Source organism: Cyphomyrmex costatus, unplaced genomic scaffold (genome assembly GCF_001594065.2).
Source record: "Cyphomyrmex costatus isolate MS0001 unplaced genomic scaffold, Ccosl1.0 scaffold378, whole genome shotgun sequence".
In the NCBI taxonomy this organism is placed as follows: Eukaryota; Metazoa; Arthropoda; class Insecta; order Hymenoptera; family Formicidae; genus Cyphomyrmex; species Cyphomyrmex costatus.
Window position 1 is genome coordinate 304,368 of NW_017277972.1, and position 23,338 is coordinate 327,705.

The 23,338-nt window shown below is 33.8% G+C and overlaps 2 protein-coding genes across 3 annotated transcripts in view; both read left to right on the forward strand.

The window, feature by feature from the left end:
• Positions 1 to 1,508: 1,508 nt before the first annotated feature.
• On the forward strand, positions 1,509 to 4,708 carry Set (NAP domain-containing protein SET). Of its 2 annotated transcripts, none has more exons than XM_018543457.1 (5): positions 1,509 to 1,944; positions 2,907 to 3,096; positions 3,262 to 3,467; positions 3,723 to 3,981; positions 4,633 to 4,708. In XM_018543457.1, the coding sequence occupies exons 1-5, from the start codon at positions 1,693 to 1,695 to the stop codon at positions 4,650 to 4,652; spliced, it is 927 nt and encodes a 308-aa protein (XP_018398959.1). In that variant the 5' UTR covers positions 1,509 to 1,692; the 3' UTR covers positions 4,653 to 4,708. The 2 variants fall into 2 exon arrangements, with proteins under 2 accessions (XP_018398959.1, XP_018398960.1); XM_018543458.1 differs by having other exon boundaries at positions 3,271 to 3,467.
• A 5,033-nt stretch (positions 4,709 to 9,741) lies between these two features.
• LOC108776752 (fibrillin-1) overlaps positions 9,742 to 23,338 on the forward strand; it is a 33,086-nt gene continuing 19,489 nt past the window's right edge. Inside the window, exons 1-5 of the mRNA XM_018543454.1 lie at positions 9,742 to 10,026; positions 14,658 to 14,975; positions 15,363 to 15,488; positions 16,093 to 16,240; positions 17,358 to 17,569. Coding sequence (XP_018398956.1) covers positions 9,942 to 10,026; positions 14,658 to 14,975; positions 15,363 to 15,488; positions 16,093 to 16,240; positions 17,358 to 17,569 — 889 coding nt within the window. The 5' untranslated portion in view covers positions 9,742 to 9,941. The remainder of the gene's footprint in view (positions 10,027 to 14,657; positions 14,976 to 15,362; positions 15,489 to 16,092; positions 16,241 to 17,357; positions 17,570 to 23,338) is intronic.

Genomic DNA, 23,338 nt, shown 5'->3' on the forward strand with positions numbered 1-23,338 from the left:
TTTGATTGGTCCATTGACTCATGCATAAGAAAATGGGCCAATGAAATTCCTTATGCACATGCTTTATGCGTTATGCAAAAGTCTGTGTTGGGGCTCTTAAGCGGGGAGCACAGACTTTTGCATAACGCATAAAGCATGTGCATAAGGAATTTCATTGGTCCATTTTCTTATGCATGAGTCAATGGACCAATCAAATTCTTTATATACATGCTTTATGCGTTATGCAAAAGTCTGTGCTCCCCGCTTAAGGCTGCAGCACACACTTTTGCATGATGCATAATGCATGACGCATAAGAGAATCAACCAATCTGAATCCCTCTTTTCCTTTCACTTCATGGAAAAGAAGAACTTTGATTGACTGATTCTTTTATGCGTTATGCATTATGTAAAAGCTTGTGTCAGGGCTTTTAAAGCTATATCCACACAAACTTGCATAACCGCATAAACGTATGCATAATGAAAATTACCCAATCACATTTTACGTGCATCTCTATAAGGGAAATGCGATTGTATAATTTTCTTTATGCATGCGTTTATACAGCTATGCAAGTTTGTGTGGATATAGCTTTAAGCCCAAAACACATGAAATGCAATACATGTTTTATGTAGATTATTCGTCGTCTTTCAGTTTCGCGATAATCAAAATTTATGCAATACGGACTTAATAGCCAGTGAGAGGACTTGCTTATCTAGAGAGAATTCGCAAGTCATGGGTCATATGCTGGATTCACACTGCATCCGATTTTCGTCGTACGACGACTCTGCAACCAATTAGAAGAATCGTATCATCGATACGAAGCAAAATTTTGTTTCCTGATTGGTTGCAGAGTCGTCATACGACGAAAATCGGATGCAGTGTGAATTCAGCAATAGTCGCTTGCGCGCGTCGTATAGAGTTGCGTTCAAAAACATCACCCGAGTGCTCCCGTATATCATTTTATCCTTGTTGTCCAACCATGTTAAACAAGGATAAGACGATACACGGGAGCACTTGTGTATATTCCTGAACGCAGCCTAATGTTGCTAGCGGGGCCGCGTTTTCTCCCGCATGCCCATGCACGTGACCTCAACGACGTATCACGTTCACAAAAATACGAGTACCTTTGGAACCTTCAGATAAACTATTAAATTTTATATAGATATATACATAATCATTAGTCTCGTAATCCTTCTTCTATACCTTTATTTATTTTTATTGGTTCTTGTTACTTAAATTTATAATTATTAGACTTATAATAAGTGAAATAAAAAAAATGTAATAAATAATAAAGATGTTAAAAAAGAATAATTATATCATGTAATTAATATAGGAACATATATATGGGGAAGGATATTAAAATAATTTCAATCATTTTTTTTAACATATTTTAAATAAAATGTTTTATTTGGCAGAATCATAAGAATCCCAACATTTGTCGTCTGCACCCCACGCTACCCTCTAGTAGCTACATGACTGGTTAGCCGCGCATGCGCACGAAAACGCGGCTACGTACCCAATTACCCATAGTATTGCATATACAGTACCACATAGTACATGATAGTACCTATACTTGAAGGCATCGTAATCGGCCGCGGCGTGACGAGAGTGCACGAGAGCGTACTCGTACGGGGAGATAAACACGATAAACACGGAGTGCGGCGGCTGCGGCGTGTAGGAGCGGTGGCGAGAGCGAGAGCGCGCGTACAGTAACCATGTCGTCGTCGAACAAGAAGGCCAAGGAGGACGATCCTGGCTCGGGCGAGGGGGACGCTCGCGATTACGACGTCGAGATACAGAAGACCCTCGAGGAGATCGACGGCTGTCAGAATCAGATCGACGGCTTGAACGAGAAGGCCAGCGACGAGATTCTCGAAGTCGAGAAGAAGTACAACAAGCTGCGCAAGCCCTACTTCCAGAAGCGTAACGACATCATCAAGAGGATACCCAACTTCTGGGTCACCGCTGTATCCTTTTCGTCGACGCCGACCGACCGCCGCGCCTGTCTCGTCAGTCCGCGAGCGTCCGCTGGTCAACAACGAGAGATCGGCGCGCGTCGCGCAACGTTTTGACGTTTCTCGGCAATGCCGGCGTTCGCCGGCGACCGCCGCCATCTTACCTATATCTGCTTGTGTACATACGTGCGTGAGCGCGTGTAACCCGCATAAACGATTAAGATGATTACGCGTTTTATGATTATGCTTTTTGTATTAATAAACAACAAGTAAAGGGACTCTTGTAAGAGTCATAAGAAGTAAAATTTAACATGACAAATAAAACATAAATGTCACATATAATACAAACATTTTTAAGATACATTCCTCTACATATTTTAATAGATGCGCATTTTCAAATTGACCTACCGTTTCAGCTCTTAGATTGAGCCTTCTTCAGAAGTGATCATAAACACTTGAAATTAATATAATTGGATTAATCTTGGGTGTCCATCTCCGTGACATGACATTGTTAAGTTAATTTGAAAATGCGTATCTATTAAGATATGTAGAGGAATGTATATTAAAAATTTTTGTAAGATGACTTTATTATATGTGACATTTATGTTTTATTTATCATGTTAAATTTTATTTCTTATGACTCTTACAACGTCCCTTTACTTTTTGTTTATATCAAGAGTCCTTTATTATCTTTTATTACTTTTTTTATTACTTGCCGAATTAATTCCACCCTGCGTCGCATCGTTGTCACCTCGCAGAAACGTGCGACGGTGTGTCAATTTTTAAATTTGTAACGCTAAGTGTATAAAGATCAAATCCTGAATGTTTCTGAATTAGTATTTAGCTCGAATTTTGAATTTTGCATGCATTGTTTTGAGTGATAAATTAGCATTAATTATTCTTATTCTATTAACGATTTTTATTTATGTGACAGTATTGATTTGTGTTAATGTTTTTCCTTATTAAAAGTTTAGTTTGTAAACAATAAAGAAATAGCAGAGATATTAGAGGAAGACGAGGAAGACGCATTGAGATTCTTAAACAAATTAGAAGTCGAAGAATTCGAAGATATTAAATCTGGCTATAGGATTAATTTCTACTTTGATGAGAATCCGTATTTTGAAAACGATGTTTTAACTAAGGAATTTCATTTAGGATCTTCTGGTGAGCACATTTGTTGTCATTCTGCTATCAAATTAATAATAAAACTATGGAAAACTATGATTTTATATATATATATATATATACACACAATTTGTCAAACAATATACAATATAATGTAATTTAATTGAGTGTCATAGTTGCGATGAATCTCCTGCTGTTTTGCAGGAGATCCAGCATCTCAAAGTACATCTATTCGTTGGAAAGAGGGTGCGGATTTAACAAAGAAAGCAAAAACCAAAGCACCAATGAAAGGACGCAAAAGGCCACTCAAGCACAGGTCATTTTTTGATTGGTTTACGGATCATGGAGATCCAAGCTCAGACGAGATAGCTGAACTTATTAAAGATGATATGTGGCCTAATCCATTACAGGTAAATACTATTCTCTTGAATTTGTGGAGTAAATTAAAATATTCTTAAAAATTTAAAATTGAACCATCCTTTTTTTAAGACTGGCTCTACTTTTACTCTTTATAAAATGAGATTCCACTCCAAAGAATTTAGAGTGTACTTTAAAGATACATTTAAATGTGCATATGTCAAGTGTCAGAAAGCATTAATACATATAGTACATGATATTTACATATACATGTATTATAATACTTATTATCATCTGATGGTTTCTAGTATTACCTGGCTCCAGATATGGAAGTTGAAAATGGTATTGAGGGCGATGGTGAAGAATGTGAAAGCGAAGAGGAAGATGAAGAGGAAGATGGTGTGGATGATGGCGATGAAGGAGGAGAAGGAGAAGAAGGAGATGACAGTATAGTGGTAGTAGAGGATGATGTTGATGAAGATGATGATGAAGATGAGGCTGTGAATGATGAAGATGATGGCGTTAACGAAGAGGATGATCTTTTGGACGATGAGGGAGATCGTGAAGGTAAGTGTCAAAATGAACGCTTATATATTAGTATACGAGGTGTCCCAGTAACTCTGTTACAAGGCAATATCTCTGTTATCGTTTAAAGAAGAAATTGCTTGGTTAGGAGGAGGACATGTTTTGGTCACCTTGGTTTTTTTTTCTAAATGGAGGATACCAAAAAGATATGAAGATTATCTTCACTTTTCAAAATGGAATTGTATAATTTTTTTTATACAATATGGTTCTTCTAATTATTCTGCATATAAAAGTATTAAGGTAGATGTATATCAAAAACCCAATAGCTTTTACAAGATATTTAACGTTTTGTGTCAACATATGCCAGAATAAAATATCTCGTAAACTATTGATTTTTTGATACATTTTAATATTTTTATATGCAGAATAATTAAAGGATCATATTGTGTAAAAAAAAATTATACAATTTATTTAAAACAGTGGAGGTGATCTTCATATCTTTTTAGTGACTCCATCTAGAAAAAAAACAAGGTGACCAAAACATTGTTCCCTTCCAAACCAAACAATTTCTTCTTTAGTCATTTTCGTGTATCATTAACGGTAACAGAAATATTGCCTTGTAACAGAGTTTTACTGGGACATTGTATATATCATATATTTGATACTATACAGAATTTCATTTAATTGTTACAGAAGGAGAAGAACCTATATAAAGTTGGGGAATTTGATTTCTGACATCCATGCACAAAACGTGAAAAGAAAAAAAAAAGAAAGAAAAATAAATGAAATTTTGTGCACCAATCAAGAGCAGATAGTTTAGTGGACTGAAAACAATATGCCATATGAATAAATCTCAGGAAACATTTTTTCTGAATATACGAAAATAGAGAAGCAGAACTTTAGAGGATCTAGACTTTTTCGATTGAGAACCTGTGTATAAAAAATACAGCATTTGTTAAGATATATTGAAAGTGGTTTGAAAGGAAAGAGTCTGGATTCTCAATTAGATAGGTTCCACTATTGCACTAAATCTGTATCAAAACATAAGAGAAATTCCTCAGTTATATTCATATGGCCTAGTCGTCGTTCCCTTTATAAAATAATGTCCGCTTGGTTCTCAATATTGCGGATTTTATGAATAAGTTAGGATAAAATAGAACGAGGCATTAGGTGGCAAGTTCTATTTGGTTTCTTATAAAAATTTCTTTTAGATGACTTGCGGAACGAGGTGTCTTAAATAGAATTTTTGAGAGTGACGACTACATCTTCCGCACACGAAATACATGGATTTTTACATAATTATTGTCTTATTACTTTTGAATAAAACACGTAGAATAAAGATTTTATTCTTTTTGCTACGATTCGAATATTTTTTACAATCACACATTTTGTCTATTACTACTTTGGATACTGTAGTGATAACAAATGTTTTATATCTTTTGATCATTGTTACTGACTTATTTAATTTATATCACTGTAGACTGCATTTGTATTTTATTTGATGACTTTTAAATATAATCTTATATTGTAGAAGATATATATAATGAGAAATGTTTGTGTCTCGTTTATAAGTTACATATTAAAAAATTGACACTATACATACACGGCATATTACTATGACATTAGCATATGATTTTGGCTACATCATCGTGTTATAATGTTGTCTCTATAATAAACTCAGATATTGTATATTCATGTATTTTATTACAGAACTTACTTAATATTTTAGTTTAAATTTTACGAACCGATTACTACATTCTATCAATATAAAAATATGTTGTTGCGCTCAAGAAATGATGTACAATTTTTGATAAAAAATTTCAACGTAAAATTGTGTATTTTATTATTACTTACGCGAACAAATGATAATGTGTGCTCTGTATTGAAATCCACTTCGATTAGTATTAATTCTCCGTTGGATTACACTTATTCAAAGAATTTTCAATCATGATATTCATTCACGAACTTGTCACACTCAGAAGCATATACTTTTATCTTGTCACACCTCGTTCATGTTCTTCCACACTCCGTAAATGTTTCGCGAATATTTCTTACATTTGATATATTACGTACTTCTAACGATAATTTTACTTCACGAGATTATCGTATTGTATGGCAAAGGTGAAATCAACAAAATTATAACGATATTATTACATCTTCTACACTCGGTATCAACAGAGAAGAAAAAAAAAAGACAAATTCTCGGTTACACATGCGCATTAGTAAACAGAATTTTGTTTGTACTCAACATTCGAAGCCTAGGATGTGAAACAAGTAATTACTATATTCTCGAATAGAAAGCGCTCGTAGTCGATTTCATAAGATAAGCTGTAATTGTCTAATTTTAGAATAAAGTACAACAGCGATATTTTTAAATTAAGGCTATATATTCTCGTGTTTTCTCGAATACGGTTCTGTCAGTATTTATTAGTACGGGTGTTACCGCTAACATGTGTGAGAAAAGGAAATATTGTCAAAATTATAGAAATAATAAGACCAATAAGATTCGTATTTTATCATTAGATACTTGTGTGTTTATACATTACATTTCTTGATACCTATTGATTCGATTCGTTGCGTCTTATGTCAGATGAGAAAGGATAAAAGATTTCTTTGAAAAGCACTGAGTTGTAATAAATTTTTTTAATTGTGCATCGCATTCTTTCACGGAGACACTGTGCAAAAATTTCTTTTTTGTCACATGAAAAATAAATGTGTTAGCGAGGATGAAACGCGAGGACACGAAAAATCAAGTGTAAACCTTCCCATTAAACGATGTGTCCATATTACGTATGATAACGTAACAGATCAATCGAATAAAATTGCCAGTTTGAGATACAAAGTTTGAGTTTTTATATTGTCCATTATTCTCTTTTAAGTTTTATATTATCCATTATAGTCTCTGCGTACAAATATCGAACGATGTTTAATTATATTGTCGCGATGTAATTCGCGGTATAATTAGATGGTTGAACAACTTCGGAAAAACTTAATGTCATCAAAGATCAATATTTATCTTGCAGAACTAACGAAAAAAAGAGCACAATGGATTCTTCATGGATTTTAATCTGTAGTATGATGAATCTACATCAATGATAAATTGTGCCGTATTTGAGCGTTTTGTTGAATGTGGATCTTGTATATACAGTATTTTTCTAATGTATGATAAGATCCTGCACTAATTATATGGATGTAATGAATTAATTTTCACGTATAATGTAACTTATAAAAGATATAGACGCAAAACTCAATAATATGGATAATTTTTAAGCTAAGGAGCATTTTTTAAATACACCCACAGCTCAGAAACTATTTATTATTGATCCTTGCATCTACATATGATATCTTTTATTCATTGCATCAGAAGCTATATTATATCTATGTGTGCACTACCTCATTTTATTGAGATTTAATTTTCTGCATAATTAATCATCTTTCATATCCAATTGGGACTTTGAGGACACATAATGTACAAGGTGAACTTTCAATTTTGAAAATTATTCTGCCTGAAATTCGGACACGTATAAAAACGTGGGAAGTATTTCGGGTCATGTTATTGTAAAATCGTATTTTTTAATTTATAATATAATAAAAGTTAGAAGAGTTTAAGAATCTTTTTAAATCTTTTAAAGCTCAAAACCCGTTTTAAAAAAACACAATAAGGTACCAGTAACTTGATTAGATTAGGAAAATAGTGAAAAAAATTAATGTGATGTCCGTAACATATTCATACATTAAAAATACTATTTGCAAGATTCACTCAACAAAAATATTCGGACATGGCATATTATTACGCTGAAATAGATCAGAAAATAGGCCCCTTGTGAAATTTTTTGATGCCTTAAGTATTTCGAGATTAATAATCATTATTAAATTCGTGGGATCACCACGATCGTGGCTGTCGTCGGTCGAAACGCGGAACAGGAAGCGGCCGACCAAATAAACTGATCCCCTATGAAGCGCGTTAACCGCGCATCTCCTTTTTTCCCTTCTTTCCCTTAGCGGATTGTCAAATTCTTCGCTTTTTTACACAGGACACGATCGCTCGTTCGCCTTATTACGAGCAGACCGAGCACATATGCAGACTCAGCCGCGGCAAAAAAGCACCACTTTAGACCGAAAGACGCGGCTCTGTAAGACGCTGTGAGGCGAACGTCGAGGATGATGCTTGTGTGTTACTGATGGCTTTGGAATTATGCGGAATTTTTTCATAATGCGCGACTCTATAACCCCAGGGTGTTACGTGTGTCACGGTTAACATCAATTACGCTGTTACGATCACAATACATGGTGGCTGGACCGGGCGATATACTTTGCGACGGATAAGAATTTAGACGATTAAATTTACAAGTCAATATATAAATTTATTTTTGAAATAAAATCGCTAACATTAAATGGCTATAACGCGTAATTTTTTTTTATAAAGCTCTCTTCTCCTGCACTAATTTCTTCCGATGGCGTAAGAATTTGATAAAATATTTCTCGGTATCCGAAGAGAACGGAACTGGACGAAATCTCATTACAGACTTCTCGTTGTAATAACGTATAAGTAACGATAGATACTATTCATAAATGACGATTTGTACATTATACATTTTCCTCGGTTGAGATTTGGAGGCAACTTGCGCCTGATGGATGGTACGAAATTTCGCGGTACAAGGGGGCCACTGTTGAGCGAGCCTCCCGCGAAAAAAGCTGCTTATTTGTGCCGCGCGGCCTGGAGGAGCAGAAGGCTGCGGAAGAAATCACGAGGATGGTAAAGAACTCGAAGAATAAGCCGTAAAACTACCTTGTCCTCATTGACGGATTCAGAAATTCGTCAAGGTGGCGGGGGGAGGGGCATTTTGACGAACCACAAGCGACATCTTTTTTAAAGGTCAAATATGATAAAGATAGAATGTTAAATTATTATTTTTATTGTTACACACACCTTTTATAATTTATAAAATATTTTATTTAAAATTATATTAACACAAAAAAATACTTTGTGGATCTATATGTTTTTTGTGTGTCTAGGAGATTCTTAAATTAAAAAGTATTTCTGAAATATAAAAATTGTGATTGTTTTAGAAAAATATTTGAAAAATATAATAACTTTGTTATAAATATTTAAAGAAAAAAGTCCAAGGGGGAGTCACATGGCTGTAAAGCCGCCAGTTTTTGCGCTCGTGTTTGCTTATCTAAGGAATAATGTCACATTGATTAAAAAAAATAATGGCATAAATTCGGTCAATATAACAACAAATTGATATTATTTTAACTTTCTTATTGTTCTTCTTGGATATAAAAGTTTAAGTAAACATATTTATCGAGAAATATGATTGTGACAAAAATATAAGATATAAAATTTAAATAAGATAAGAGATTGATTGTTTGTTAATATTTTTTTTAGCAACAAAATTACACTCGAAATTCTATTTATTTCTAATAAAACTTGTAATTAATATTTGGAGCTTCGTGATGATATAGTTTCTATCAAATTACAAACGATATGCCTATACGATTTTGAAGATTATCGCTCTGGTTCGCCTCCGTTTCTGCTCGAATCGAGTTATTAATCAACACACGGAGAGTCTGCGCGCGTATCACGCGTATTCTCGTATCTAATGAGACAGTGAGAAAAAGAAAGAGTGAGAGGGAAGGACGGTAGACTTGTACTACGCAACAGTGTGTGGAAGGAGGGAGGATGAGGACAAAGGGTAGAAGGAGAGGCCCGGGACCTGCGAGGGAGAGATGTATAAAGGTGCAGATGACAAAACCGAAGTGCCGGCGTACCAAATGCTTCAATGCAAGCCGAGCGCTTATTCGAGGCGCATCTGAACGAAACTTCCTCGGAACCAGAGTCGCTCGCACGTTTTTCTCGAAGAAATTGAAAAAAAAAGTGATAAAAAAGAATAAAATTTACGACTTTCTCGCGCGAAAAAGAAAGATTTCAATCGCGTTATTCGATCGCGAAAAGTTGCGTGAACATAATAATTCCGGAATCTGATCGATGAGGGAGAATGGCACATTACGTCGATCTCGCTGCGTCCTTTATTATCCTCCTCCTGACGGCCCACCTGGAGCAGCTGGTCCTGCACAAACGAGGTACCGTTTGTAATCCAAATGACGATCGAATGATTCAAATTGTTAAAATTGACTCGCCCAAAATTATTTTGAACTATTCAAGAAATTCGCGCGGTTACAGCGTGAAAATCTTACGCAAGCTATCAGTAATGTATCTAGTTCTAAAATGCACTAATTTCTAGCTCGTTTAATTTTTACTTTTCCTATATTTCTTTTTTTTTTCAAGTAGAGATAAATTTTTACATAAAAACCGTGTGGCTTTGATGTATCTACGTTGGATCGAGATAAACTCCAACTTGTGTAGACAAAGCGTTCATTATGTATGCGTGAATTTTATGAATATCGGTAGGAAAAAAACTTGAAATTTTTTAAATTTAATTATGTAATGGTTTTTCTTGTATGAAATTATCGAATATTTGCGATAGACTAAATTTCATTGCATCACGACATTACTCATTGTGTGTATCGATGTTAAGCAAATCATCCTATTAGTTATAGTTCTCCATTGACCTAGGCTTATTTGCGCACGCAGAATACTATGAGCTGCGTTCGATATTTTGAAACTTCGAGGCAGTTCCACGAAGTGAAGTTCAATCATCAATATTCTAAAGATATCAATAATAATTGTATTCAAGTGGGCGACATGGGCGCAGGCGAATTTTTTCTTTAAAAGAGGACATTGCGTATACATTTTATACGGATAGAAATACAACAAAACATTTTATCACTTTATAAAATTTTCTTTTTCTCGTTGTGAAAAATTTGCATGTAATTTTTTTCGATCGTGTTTGACATTCGTCGTAAAATTCAATAATTATAACTTTAGATTGTATTAAAATATCAAAAAGGAAACATGTCCGACGTCCATGGTAGTTTCGTGCACGCGACGTGTCGATTGATATAAATTAATTTTCACATTATATGTAGATAGGACGCATTGAGGAACAATTGAGATCGCGAAAGCACTATTGGAGGATCTCTAAGCTCTTCGCAGAAACTGTTTGCGAACTAGATTGATATATATTTTACAGATAAAATTCGCGACTCGCATCTATCACTGGGAAAACACATGATGTCTAAGAGAAACGAGGTTTTAAAACTCTTTTGCTTTTCGCTCTTATCAATGTGCAAAGCGTATTTTTTCTCATGCTAGTTTCTGTTATACATTTTCTCAATAAATTATAAATTTCTTTATAATTCTTTTATGACGGAATTGTGAGAAGTTAATTTTAATTTATTCTTGTCGGAGTTTTCCGGAGCGTCTCCTGTTAGAATTTCTTAATAACGCAAATAAAAGATTTAGAGAACATTTTTAAGCGATATTGATGGAAAAATTGAGAAAGTGATAAGTCCGACAAAAATCCAACAGAGCTTTTGACCTAGATGCGCGCTTGTCATCTCGTTCTTTTTTAGTTAATTTACGACACTGATATAAATGTAAGATACTTAAAAGTTGTTTCAACATGGAGAAAATTGTCTTACAAATCTAGCAAAAATATTCTAGCTATTTTTGTCAAATTTATGATAAACTTTACTTAATTGAAAGTCAAAATACCGGAGGTGGAAAGTACATTACAATTATAATAAATCCATTCAAAAGTGATTGTCTTCCGTAAAGTAAATTTAGTAAACCACTCTCAAGACTGTAAACACAAACAACTTTCAGGACTCTATAAACTTGTATTTTTGATCGTGCAGTAAATTTTGTTCAGTGCTAATATAGGCAAAAAGTATACCGATAAAGTAACTTCTATTAAGGTGTATAGTGATTTATAAATTAAGAAGTAGTAACAAATGTAGTAGCATAAAATTTATTTGTAACAGCTAGACAATGATCGTTCATTTACCAAAAAAATTAAGTACATAAATATATACTAGTAGATGCCTTTTCCTATATGAATCTGGGAGTCAATCATGTAACTTTTCCCTTAGGGCGAAAACGTGAAAAGTTTTACATGAACTCTATGATTATCTATGATTCTTATCATTGAAGAAGAAGTAATATCGCATTGATGGAAGAGAGGTTATATATATGTACATATTATAATAATATATTAAAAAACTATTATTACGTACATACATATATACATACAGTAGGACCTCTTTGTAGTTACACGCTCGGGACCAAATGTAACAATAAAGAGGTTACCTTAACTCCGCCCCAAATCAGGACCGTAAGTAGCCTTCTTAAGCACATATGTAGCACTCGTTGAGAAAAATGTTTTGATAACTATTTATTTTGTTGAGATGTGACTAACGAAAGCTTTCTTACCTTATTATTTGAAAATTGTATTGTTCGAATAACTAAATTTTGGTTAGAACACAATGAGAACTTATAGAGCACGACGTCCAAATGTACGATATGTGTGTGTTAAGAATTAAATGCTAAAAAATAATTACCGTGAAGAATTCAGGTTTAATATTTTATTAATTTTCCGAGCTTTTTCACGAGTTAATAAATGGTCCGCTAATTGGTTGTTCCTATGATTTTTGTTGATAAAACCATGTGTACAGGACTGCATCCAGATTCGTTGGGCATCTCATCTTACATACTTTTTTTTAACTGTGCACGATGCACGGATTTGCTAAAGAAAACAATATGATCTTTTTGTTTTTTATTTTTGACACACAACTCGTATTTTTTTGCTACATCTTTAATTTTTAACCCGGAAGCAATCTCCTCAATTATCTGTTGCTTAATTGTTGCTTATTGTTATACACTTTCTCTTTTGATTTATATTTACACTTAAGAACAGTAACTAACAATTATGGAAAGAAATTAATTTAAGCTATTCACACACAATTGAGCATTAAATACGAGCCTGAGTACGTCTAACAAAAGTAGACGACTGCGTACTGGTTTACTGCGCAAGCAGTCGTCATAGATACGCGTCACATGGGTTAAAAACGTGTATACATATACTGTAGTCAATTGTGGATTACTTGGAGGTCGTGACTATAAAACGGTGGACTATAAAGAGGTCCTACTGTACATGTATACATATATTATACATACACACATACATACAAATAATGGTTTTTGTGAAATATGATATATTATTATAGTAGTTATATTTTAATAATATTTTTTACTTATAGTTATAATGGCTACAGCATGGTAGATCTTACAAATTGCTGCTAATGAAAAAAGAAATTTATTAAGAATACAAAGGCGACAAAATGTAAATGTAATGTGTCTATAAAATATAATATATTATATAACAAAATATTTTAAATTTATCAATTTTAATCGACTCTCGTTTTTTATGTCTATTCTACCCCTCAGTAATTTGGAATTGCGTTTTAAATAATTTAATAACATTTCTTTTTATTATTATTTTTCTTTGTGTTGTTATAGAGAGGTTATAAATTACACGGATTGCTTAGTCGTCCATGCAATATCGCATATATAATCGCTATACGTGAAAAGTTTCATGTGAAATCTCGATGAGTGAAAAATGAAAAGTGAAAAATAAAATGTGAAAAGTTTCACGTGAAAATACATGATTGACCCCTTGATAATCCTATAAAATTTACTAGAATTTCAACACATTACTTTATATTTTTTTTCATTTGAAAAAACCACGCGTGTTTATTTTTGATTCACTTATACAATAAAGAAGTTAAATTTTGGTAAACATTGACAAAAACGGAAATAGCTCCAATGGTCTTGATTGTTAAGGATGTTGTTAAGGTCATGACTCTGAATAACCTTTAATATAAGTTTTAGCCGTCGCTCATCCTTCGTTAAAAAGTTATTAACAATCAAAGTTGCTAATTATTTCTCTGCTTTGTTGGATGACTGTAGGCAGATGGGAGATTTAAAATGGATCGACTAGGATAGTAGGACTTTCTGTGAGGCAACATCTATTCCACCACTTTCCCAGCAACAATTCACTGCTTTATAAATAGCAATTCAATACTTTTAAAGCAGTTAAAAAAAAATGTTTCAAAAATAATATTGTATTTTTACTGAAAACTTCCATGAATAATTTTTTTGCCTATCAAATATACTGCATCAAACTATTCAAATCATTTAACTTTCCACGCGAAGTAACTTTCACCCCCACCCCTCCCCCCTGCAAAGGGATGCACGATTTTAATGATTGTACTGTTGCACGTAGATTTCGATTTTACGCGAAACGAGAATTCACACCAAAAAATGGGTTGAGTTAGGTTATTTTTAACAGTAGTGGAGCCCCCCGCAAGAGCCCCACGTGCAACGGTACAATACATAGAAGTCGTACGCCCCTTTGCAGGGGGAGAGAAGGTGAGAGTTACTTCGTGTGGAAGGTTTAACATTTTTAAACAGGGGAAGAATAGTACTTAATATCATATATATGTATAGCGAAAAATAATACGTTATTTTTAAAACTTTTTTTGTTAATAACTTTTTAACGAAAGACGAGCGACGGTTAAAATCTGTTGGAGGTTACTCAGGGTCATGACCTTGAAAACATATGTCAAGGTCAAGGTCATCGGAGCTGCTTCCGTTATTGTCAAGGTTTACCCAAATTTTTATATATTATAGTTGTATTAACTTCGATATGCATATAATTATCATTAAATTAATACTGATATAATTACCGCATCTGCATATGCTCTTCCGAGCATATTAATACCACTCGCTTATTTTTTATCGCACGTAATAGCGCTCGTTGTCGAGGGAAGAATGGAGGCTCAGTTCGAGAAATGCTGCGGTCTTGGATCGTCTTGGGCTCGGGAAGGTCTTAGGTGTGAGAAGTTCACTGGGCCTGTGACTGGAGTGCCGAGGGTGGAGCAGGGTCTTTGTCTGGAGGCTGTAGATATCTGCTGCGTTCGGGCATATCACGAACTGCAATGCGAAAAAGGAAAAGCCGACGCACGCAAAGGTCTGGCCTGCGTAACGAGCACAACGGCATCGCAAAGATCTCCAAAGACTCTCAGTCGTGGCGATTATCATCGCGACTGTTGCGAGGGTTGCAAGCTTGGTACTTTTATTCAATTTATTGATACTCTCTAAGCAAGCGACATACACACAGTGTAACACAGTTACATCATATCATATCTTTGTTTAACACTGGCAAATAAGAAAGATGTGATAATGATTCACTGTGTTATCTGTGTCTCCTTTTTTTAGTAAGCAAAAAATATTTTGTAACATTTCAACAACATTGCTGTAATGTTGTTGGAATGTTTCAAAATGTTTCTCACTTATTGAGGGTTGCTGGAAAAAGCACACTCTATATTTTGCGAATTACGTCAAGAGAATACTTAATGTATTAATATATAAAAGCGTCTACTTCAACGAAACTGGGATAAACTCGTTCGTATCGATTATCCCTGACGAGCGTCTTATCAATGTATTATATTATCAGGTATCCTCGCGGGGTCTATGGGTCAAGGATGTTCCTTCAAAAGCTTCTCGTTTGGCATTCCTTGGGATCCCGCGTTTTTGGAATGCTGTCGCGAAGCGTCGCCGAGCTCCACGACGGATCTTACGAGTGAATTGCTAAGCGAGAGTTCAACCGAAACTGATCCAGATTTCTCGTCGTCGTCTTCGCCAACATTCTCATACTCGCCGTCATCGTCACCAACTTCATCGTCGCCATCGTCATTGTCATCGTCGTCTTTGTCTTCTCTCTCTTTCTCTTCATCTACATCACCTTTATCCACATCATTTTCGGATCAGACTTCCTCTTCATCAGATTCTACGCCGTACTCAATCCCAACTCCAGGTACAATTTGCGTAATATATTTAATTTATTACATAAAATATGCCTCTTGATTATTAATTATTACACACAAACAATAAAATTTATACAAACAAGTCAAAATATACTCTCTAAAACTTTTAAAGTAAATCTCAGTCTTTAAGATTGAAAATTGCTACTTTTTTTAAGACTAATTCACAATTTTCAATTTTTAAGGATTCCACCCCAAAGAATTTATAGAGAATATCTTCAAAAAAATTCACACACACTGTAAATAAACGTTTTGCGTTGTCTTTCTTATAAGCGTACAGCACGCGAGAAAGTCAATGTGATATTTCTCTTTTTTATTTAGCTTACGTGCAAACACTTTAAATCTCAACGTTCTGATTCACAGAGTTGGATGATATTTGTCAACTCATGAAAGGCATACTTTGCTCTGACATTTGCGTACCGACGCCGGGCTCGTATCGCTGCAAATGCCGCGACGGCTTCACTTTGTTAGAAGACGGAAAGACTTGCAGGCAGAATCAACCAATCGACAGGTATAATAATATAAATTTTAACATAGATTGTTTTAATGCATGAGGAAGTGTATTTGTACATAATTGACATTCGGATTAGGGTAAATCCGGTATATACGCCGCACCTATCAAAAACTTAATTTATCAATTATTATTTACTATGTTTAAAGCAAATTAATTATACCAATAAAAACTTTGTATCATCTACTACTATAAAAAAAACATTAGTAATCCAAAATAATTTATTTTCCATATTAAAAAATAACTTTTTCAAACCCCTGCATTTTTGCCATTTATTCCATAGGCGGGGGGGGGGATAATATATGGCCACTCATATATGATTCATAAGAAAATCACAAATAATCTATAAATAAGATGTAAAATCACGACGTAACTTGCATTTGTTTATTAATATATGACAATTTTTATTGTTCAGAATGAAAATTGGAATACAAATAGGACTTAATACAATTTTTTTTAAATAGCTTCAAATCTTTGAAAATAATCGTTAAACGTTTAAGATTTATCAACATTTATGCATTAATGCAAAATATAATTGTTAGAATTAACAAAAACTTCTTAAATAGAGCGTCTGTGCTGCGGCACAGCATCCCGCTCGCTAAAAATGCCGTATATCCCAAATAGATGGGATATATAAGACAACTAATTAAACAAACAATACAGGAGCAAAGCACTTGTATATTTTACTATACAACATGCTTTACTATTTCCTCTACACATATGTATTGCAAAATAACCACTAAGTCTTTTACACGCTCTACAGTAATCATTTTATAATATGTAGATTATAAATTATGATGGCACTATTTATTACAGTAAAAAATCGATTTAACTCGCAATAATTTCATTAATCTTAACGGTAAAAAATTGAAATCATAACATAATACTAATATACCATAAAGGCATGTAACAAAGTAATTGACGGAAAATTATCCCCACTCCTATTTTTTCTGACTTTTGCGGCGTATATACCGGGTTTACCCTAATTATTGGCGATGAGTTATCGCGAGTACTGCGAAACGATGAAACGAGCTTTATCATGTCAGTCTGTGAAATTATTGTTAATAATACAAATGTTAACAAATGTAAGCAAGTGTAATTAAATATTCGCTTTTAGATGCAAACCAACTCACCCCTGCGAGCATCGGTGCACTGACAATGGAATGGCTGTAGTATGTAGCTGTAATCCAGGGTACGACTTGGCCAACGATGCACGTTCATGTATCCTGAGGTCACCGAGGAAAAAGATGCCGGACAAAGACGAGGATAACGAATCGCCGTTATGTCCATTGGGCTATCGTTATAACGCCACCAATCAGGTGTGCGACGGTATGTGTATTGTGTAATATGTAAATACTTAAGAGGGTACGCCTAAGTAAAATTTTCAAAAATTCGAAAAAAAGATTTTTTTTCGACATTTTTTTTGATGTCTTAAAAATATGCTCCTGAAAGGTTTTTATAAAATTCGAAGTATTTCTCGAGTTATGGGAGTCTTAGGGAACGGGCGCACAATGCGCTGAAATCGTACCTGGGGGTTTATTCTTGAAAAGAAACGTATACGAAAGTCTAGGGAAATACTACAGTATACGTTACGTATACTATAGTATTTTCCTAATTTTTCGTATACGTTTCTTTTCAGGAATAGAGCCCCTGATCAGTTACCCTATATAACGAACGCACAAATAATAGGCCCCTTGACCTTGCAGTTTTTTGTATACTTACATTTCGTTTTACAGACGTGTGTATGTGTGTGTGTGTGTGTGTGTGTGTGTGTGTGTGTGTTTCAAAACTAGAAAGTTTGTTGAACAGTCGTTAGTTGTTCGTAGCACGAGGCACGATACGCATCAATATTTATTTCTATACGAAATAAAGGATGGATAGAAAAAGTATAAAATCTGATACCCGTAAAAGAAATCGAGATGGTAGAAAAGGACAACGTTCTCTAATTAGAGAAACCTCTCCTGAATTAGAGAAACCAGTAGATTTTGTGAGCACTTCTGCTAAAAAATTGAAATCATCTCAGACATTTGATTTTTGCGTTAATCAGACCATCTATAGAATCATAAATTTTTATTCTGTTTTTCTGGCGCTTGCTGAACATGTGGAATGCAAATCTTGTGGAGGAAATGTGAAGTTTGAAGAATCAAGTAAGCGAGGGGTTGGATTTAAAATTACAATAAAATGTCCATCGTGTATTCTAAAATTAATTAATCTTGTCCGAGTATCAACAACGCATATGAAATATTATAAAATACCAGATTTACTTTTGCTATGCATCTTATCGGTATAGGATTGAATGGCGCAAAAAAATTTTGTGCTTTTATGGATTTGCCGCATTCTGTTTATCATTCAACTTATGATATAATAGTTAAAAACATTTATAATGCTGTAAAACTCATTTGTGACAAAATTTTAAATAGTAGTGTCAAAGAAGAATTTGAAAGACTGAGGAAGCAAACCAAAGTGCTACAAGTACAACACATAGTCGTTATAATTTAATAGTTTCTGGTGATGGCAGCTGAAGAAAAAGAGGCTTTTCTTCTTTATTCGTGTTTACTTTAATAGGATACTATTCCAATAAAGTTATAAAAGTTGTTGTGAAATCTAACTTTTGCAAAGCCTGTAGTGATATGAAAAAAACAAAGGAACGAATGAATACAACATTTGGTTTGAATCTCATTAAAATAATTGTCATACTAATCATGATGGAACAGCAGGGAAGATGGAAGTCGACGGCATCGTAGAAATGTTCAATCGATCTGAAAATGATGTGAAATATAAATATTACATTGGTGATGGTGACAGCAAGACCTACAAAAATATCGTCGATGCAGATCCATATGAAGAAACAAAAGTTGTAAAAAAAGAATGTGTTAATTATGTGTCAAAGCGTATGGACAGCAGATTGCGGAAGTGCAAAAAGAATAATGAAGGTCTTGGTGGCAAAGGAAAACTAAGAGATAAAGTTATCAATGACATATCACTTTATTACAGTCTTGCGATTCGCAGAAACAAGAATTCCGTGAATGATATGCATAATGCTATTTGGGCTATACTTCTACATAAAAGTTCCACGGATACAAATTCTCAACATCAAAATTGTCCGGAAGGAGCTTATTCGTGGTGCACTTGGCAAAAAGCGAAAGCTGAAGATAAATTGCAGGAATATAAGCAAAAGCCGGCTCTTCCACATAATGTTATCGAAGCGATTACGACAATTTTTAAAGATTTGACCGATAAAGAATGACAAGATGCTTAGGTGCATATACGCAAAATAATAATCTGATATAGGAAATTGCACCAAAAGTACCAATTGCATAATGGAGTTTTCATTGTCAAAATAGCGGCTTGCTTAGCCGGATGTATTTTTATTTTTTAATGCAGACCGTTTATCATTATTGTGCAAATTATGGAATTGTTAGGAATACGCATTGAACCCGAAATGGCAAATTATGTTGAAAACGAGGATCAGCGATGAATTACTGCTGCTGAGACGCGAACGCGAGTGGCAACGCTCGAAGAAAGAATGCATTTCAGGAAGGATATGAAGGCAATGAATGATGCTGCCGCTGCTACAGACGATTTATTTTATGGTCCTGGAATAGATTCACTATGGTAAACTGATAAATTCGATAGATTTCTATTAAAAAATCATCACTGAAATTTTAAACGTGTTTTTCTTAAAAGTGTTTTTTTTTCAACTGGCTGTGTCTATAACTCAAACAATTTTTGACCGATTAGACTCAGCTTTGAACAGTAGCTTCACAAAACGTATAATTTGAGTTAAGCGTAGGGATTTTTTTTATTTTTAGTTTTTTCAATGGGCGAGATGTTTAAGGTAGTTCTTCACAAAAATGAATTACTGCAGAAAAAAATAAGAAAAATATATGAGGTTCTCTGGATCTCGAACTATATGCTACAATTTTTTTAAACCCCGATTGCCGAACTCATTTTTGAGAAAAAATTCGTTGAAATTGGCTTCTTATACACGGAGACATAGGGTATCGTACAGTTCCGAGCACTATTATTTACAAATTAGTATAGTAAAAAACTGCAGTTGATAATGAAAAAGTAATAGATGAAAGTTAAAGATTCGTACTTTTTAACGGTCAAAATAAAAGTGGAGGTAGCCGAACAAATTTTCGAGATATTTATTGTAGAAACAGCAAAAATGTACGATTTCATAACCTCTTTCATGTCACTACGTGGTTCATATATCGCTACGTATAAACAATATTAATATTATTAAAACTTTATTATTTCAATATAAATATTATCAACAAAGACCTTAAAATTTATAAATATATTTAATGAACGCCATATATACAATTTGATTGAGAATTTCGCAATTTTTATTCTCAGCATTCAGTTGACTAGGGAGTCCGTGAAGAACTACCTTAAGAACTTTAAAATGTAGTAGAAATAAAAATTTGTTTTTTAACCGTTTCCATTTTGTAAAGAAAAATTATTTTAAAAAATTGCTATGCTAAACTGAAACTACACTCATATAGATTTGAAATTTTTAAACAAATTTTATTTCAGATAATTACAATTTGAGTTCTCTACATAGCCGATGGACCATGTTTTATGAATACGGAAGTCTATAATGTTGAGCAACATCGTCATACATATATTTATACTTTGACATATAAAAATTCTTAAAATATCTTCAAAGTGTGCCCAATTGATACATTAATTCATATTTTTTCTAAAATATAGTTACTTTTAAAAAAAATTGATAAAAAAAGCCTTTTTTAAAGGCTTTTACTTAGGCGTACCCTCTTTTAATTAAAACAAAATGTAGTGTTTCATACAGGTAAGGAAATAACATTTAACAGTTAATTTGTTATATTTATTAACGCGACAATAAAAGCACACGATTGGAAACGTTACTTTATAAAAATAACGCGTTACCATTATCATTACTTTTTATAAGGTGCGGCGTATATACCAGAGTTACTTTATCTTTATTTAAGAAGTAATGACTCGTTCCTTTTTTATAAAGTAAGATATTAAATTTTAAGATTGCATTACTTAATAATTAATGGTGGCTTTGTATTCTTATTAGTTATGTTCTTACATTAACGGTCTTTAGTATTGTGAATATTGTTTATTTACGCGCCTGAAAGAAAGCGTTTATTATTTCACATATCAGGAGACGCGGTAGTGTCTCCGGCATGGACGTATGAAATATATGGACGGAGCATAGAGTGCTAATATGGACACGGGGAGTAAGGTCTGAGGGGTGAGGGGAAATGATGGCGTCGCCATCTTAGTACCTCGGATTTAGTGTCTCGGTTTACGTCGCACGGCCATTACCTGACGTGAACCGAGAACGTTGACATTGGTCAACAACCAAAAAATTTCAATTTACGTTATTTATTCGTACCCATATATTGTTAAATAATGTGCACAAGCTTTTTTCATTCGTTTCAAGAGATAGATATAGATCACCAGTGTTGTGCATAGATGATTTTAAAATTAGCTAGATAAAGATAAGATGAAAATTTGGAAATTTATCTTAGATAAGATAAAGATGATTACATTTAAATTAATCTAGATAATATAGATAAATTTATCTGACAATTCATCTAAAAAATTCCAGATAATTTTTTATTTTTAAGACTATTTATAAATTAAGAATCAGTTTTTTCTCAAAATAATTAAAAAATCACGGTGGTCCTCGATTGAATTCAACCCTGACTTTCCTGCACCTCTGATTTTCCTTCTGGAATTGGTTTTGGAACATTTCAGGACCATTTTGCAATAAATATTAAAATCGAAGAGTGAGCACTTTTTTTTAAATCGAGTTTTTAAGTTTTAATCCATAGTTTCAATATAATCATTTCAAGCGTACATGTGGAAGGTAATTAAGTACTGAACGAAATGTAATTATTGTATATATTTTCTTCGAATTAAATATATATGTAACAAATAGCAAACACATAAAAATTCTATACAGTCCTTTTCCTCTATATTAGTTGCATGAAAGCAAGCATGTCATAATCATTACGGTTATGAATAATAGTGTATCTTATAATATTAATAATAACATTCTTTTAAATATAGTGAAAGACACAGGTCAAAAACTTTTTTCGATTTCGGATTAGTGTCATCCATGAATCGAGCATCGCGCACTACGATAAAACATCAACGAAGTGAGAAGTAGGAACAGTAGAGCGTGAATACCGACACGATACATTTCGATTTCGAGCAAAAAAAACACCGACTTTGGGCAGCTCTGGGTTAATCAATCAGAATTAAGTGTCCTAGTGCAGGAATAAAAAGATCATTTGAGAGCAATGTGAATGATTATATATGCTATATTAGATGCACTCACTCTCTTCCTGAGGCTGAAAATTTTTCTGTAAACATTAACTGCATAGAAGAAAAAATTATAATATTTTCACATTTTTAGCAATGTAAAATATGAACCAAAGTATCTAAACATTATTCTAGATAAAGATGATACTTTTTTTCATCTAAAATGCAGATAAAGATAATTAATATTTTTATTATCTAGATAAAGATGAGATGGCATCAAAATTTCATCTAGATGATCATCTAGATAATTTTATCCAGATAAGATCGAACACTGTAGATCACACTCCGTGAAATTATCTGCCGCAGCCATTTTTGTACCCCATATCCGTTACGCTAGACATTACATTCCCCTCACCCTTTGTGCTTTACCCCGGAGGCGCTATGCTCCGTCCAGGTATTTCATACGTGGTCTCCGGCCATGTTCAAAAACTGAAAGGCACTACAAGTCTCTTATCCCGAGCCACCAAAGTCCATTCTTCGGGGGTGCATAACTACTAAAATATAAAAAAAATTTTAAATCGAACGTTATATGTTCTGAAAGGCGGCATCGCCATAAGTAATTTGAGCTAAAAAAATTTTTAATCGGTCAAGCCGTTCTGAACATACAAGCGGTCGAAAAGTGATGATTTTCATGAGAAATGAAAAGAAACATCTTCTTAATTCTTCTTCTTCTTCTCTGTCTGCAGTCGTATGCACCTCTCTCCTGTCTCACCTTTTACTCACACCTCCATCAACTTCGACCCACCGCACCCCCCCCCCCCCCCCCCGCCACCC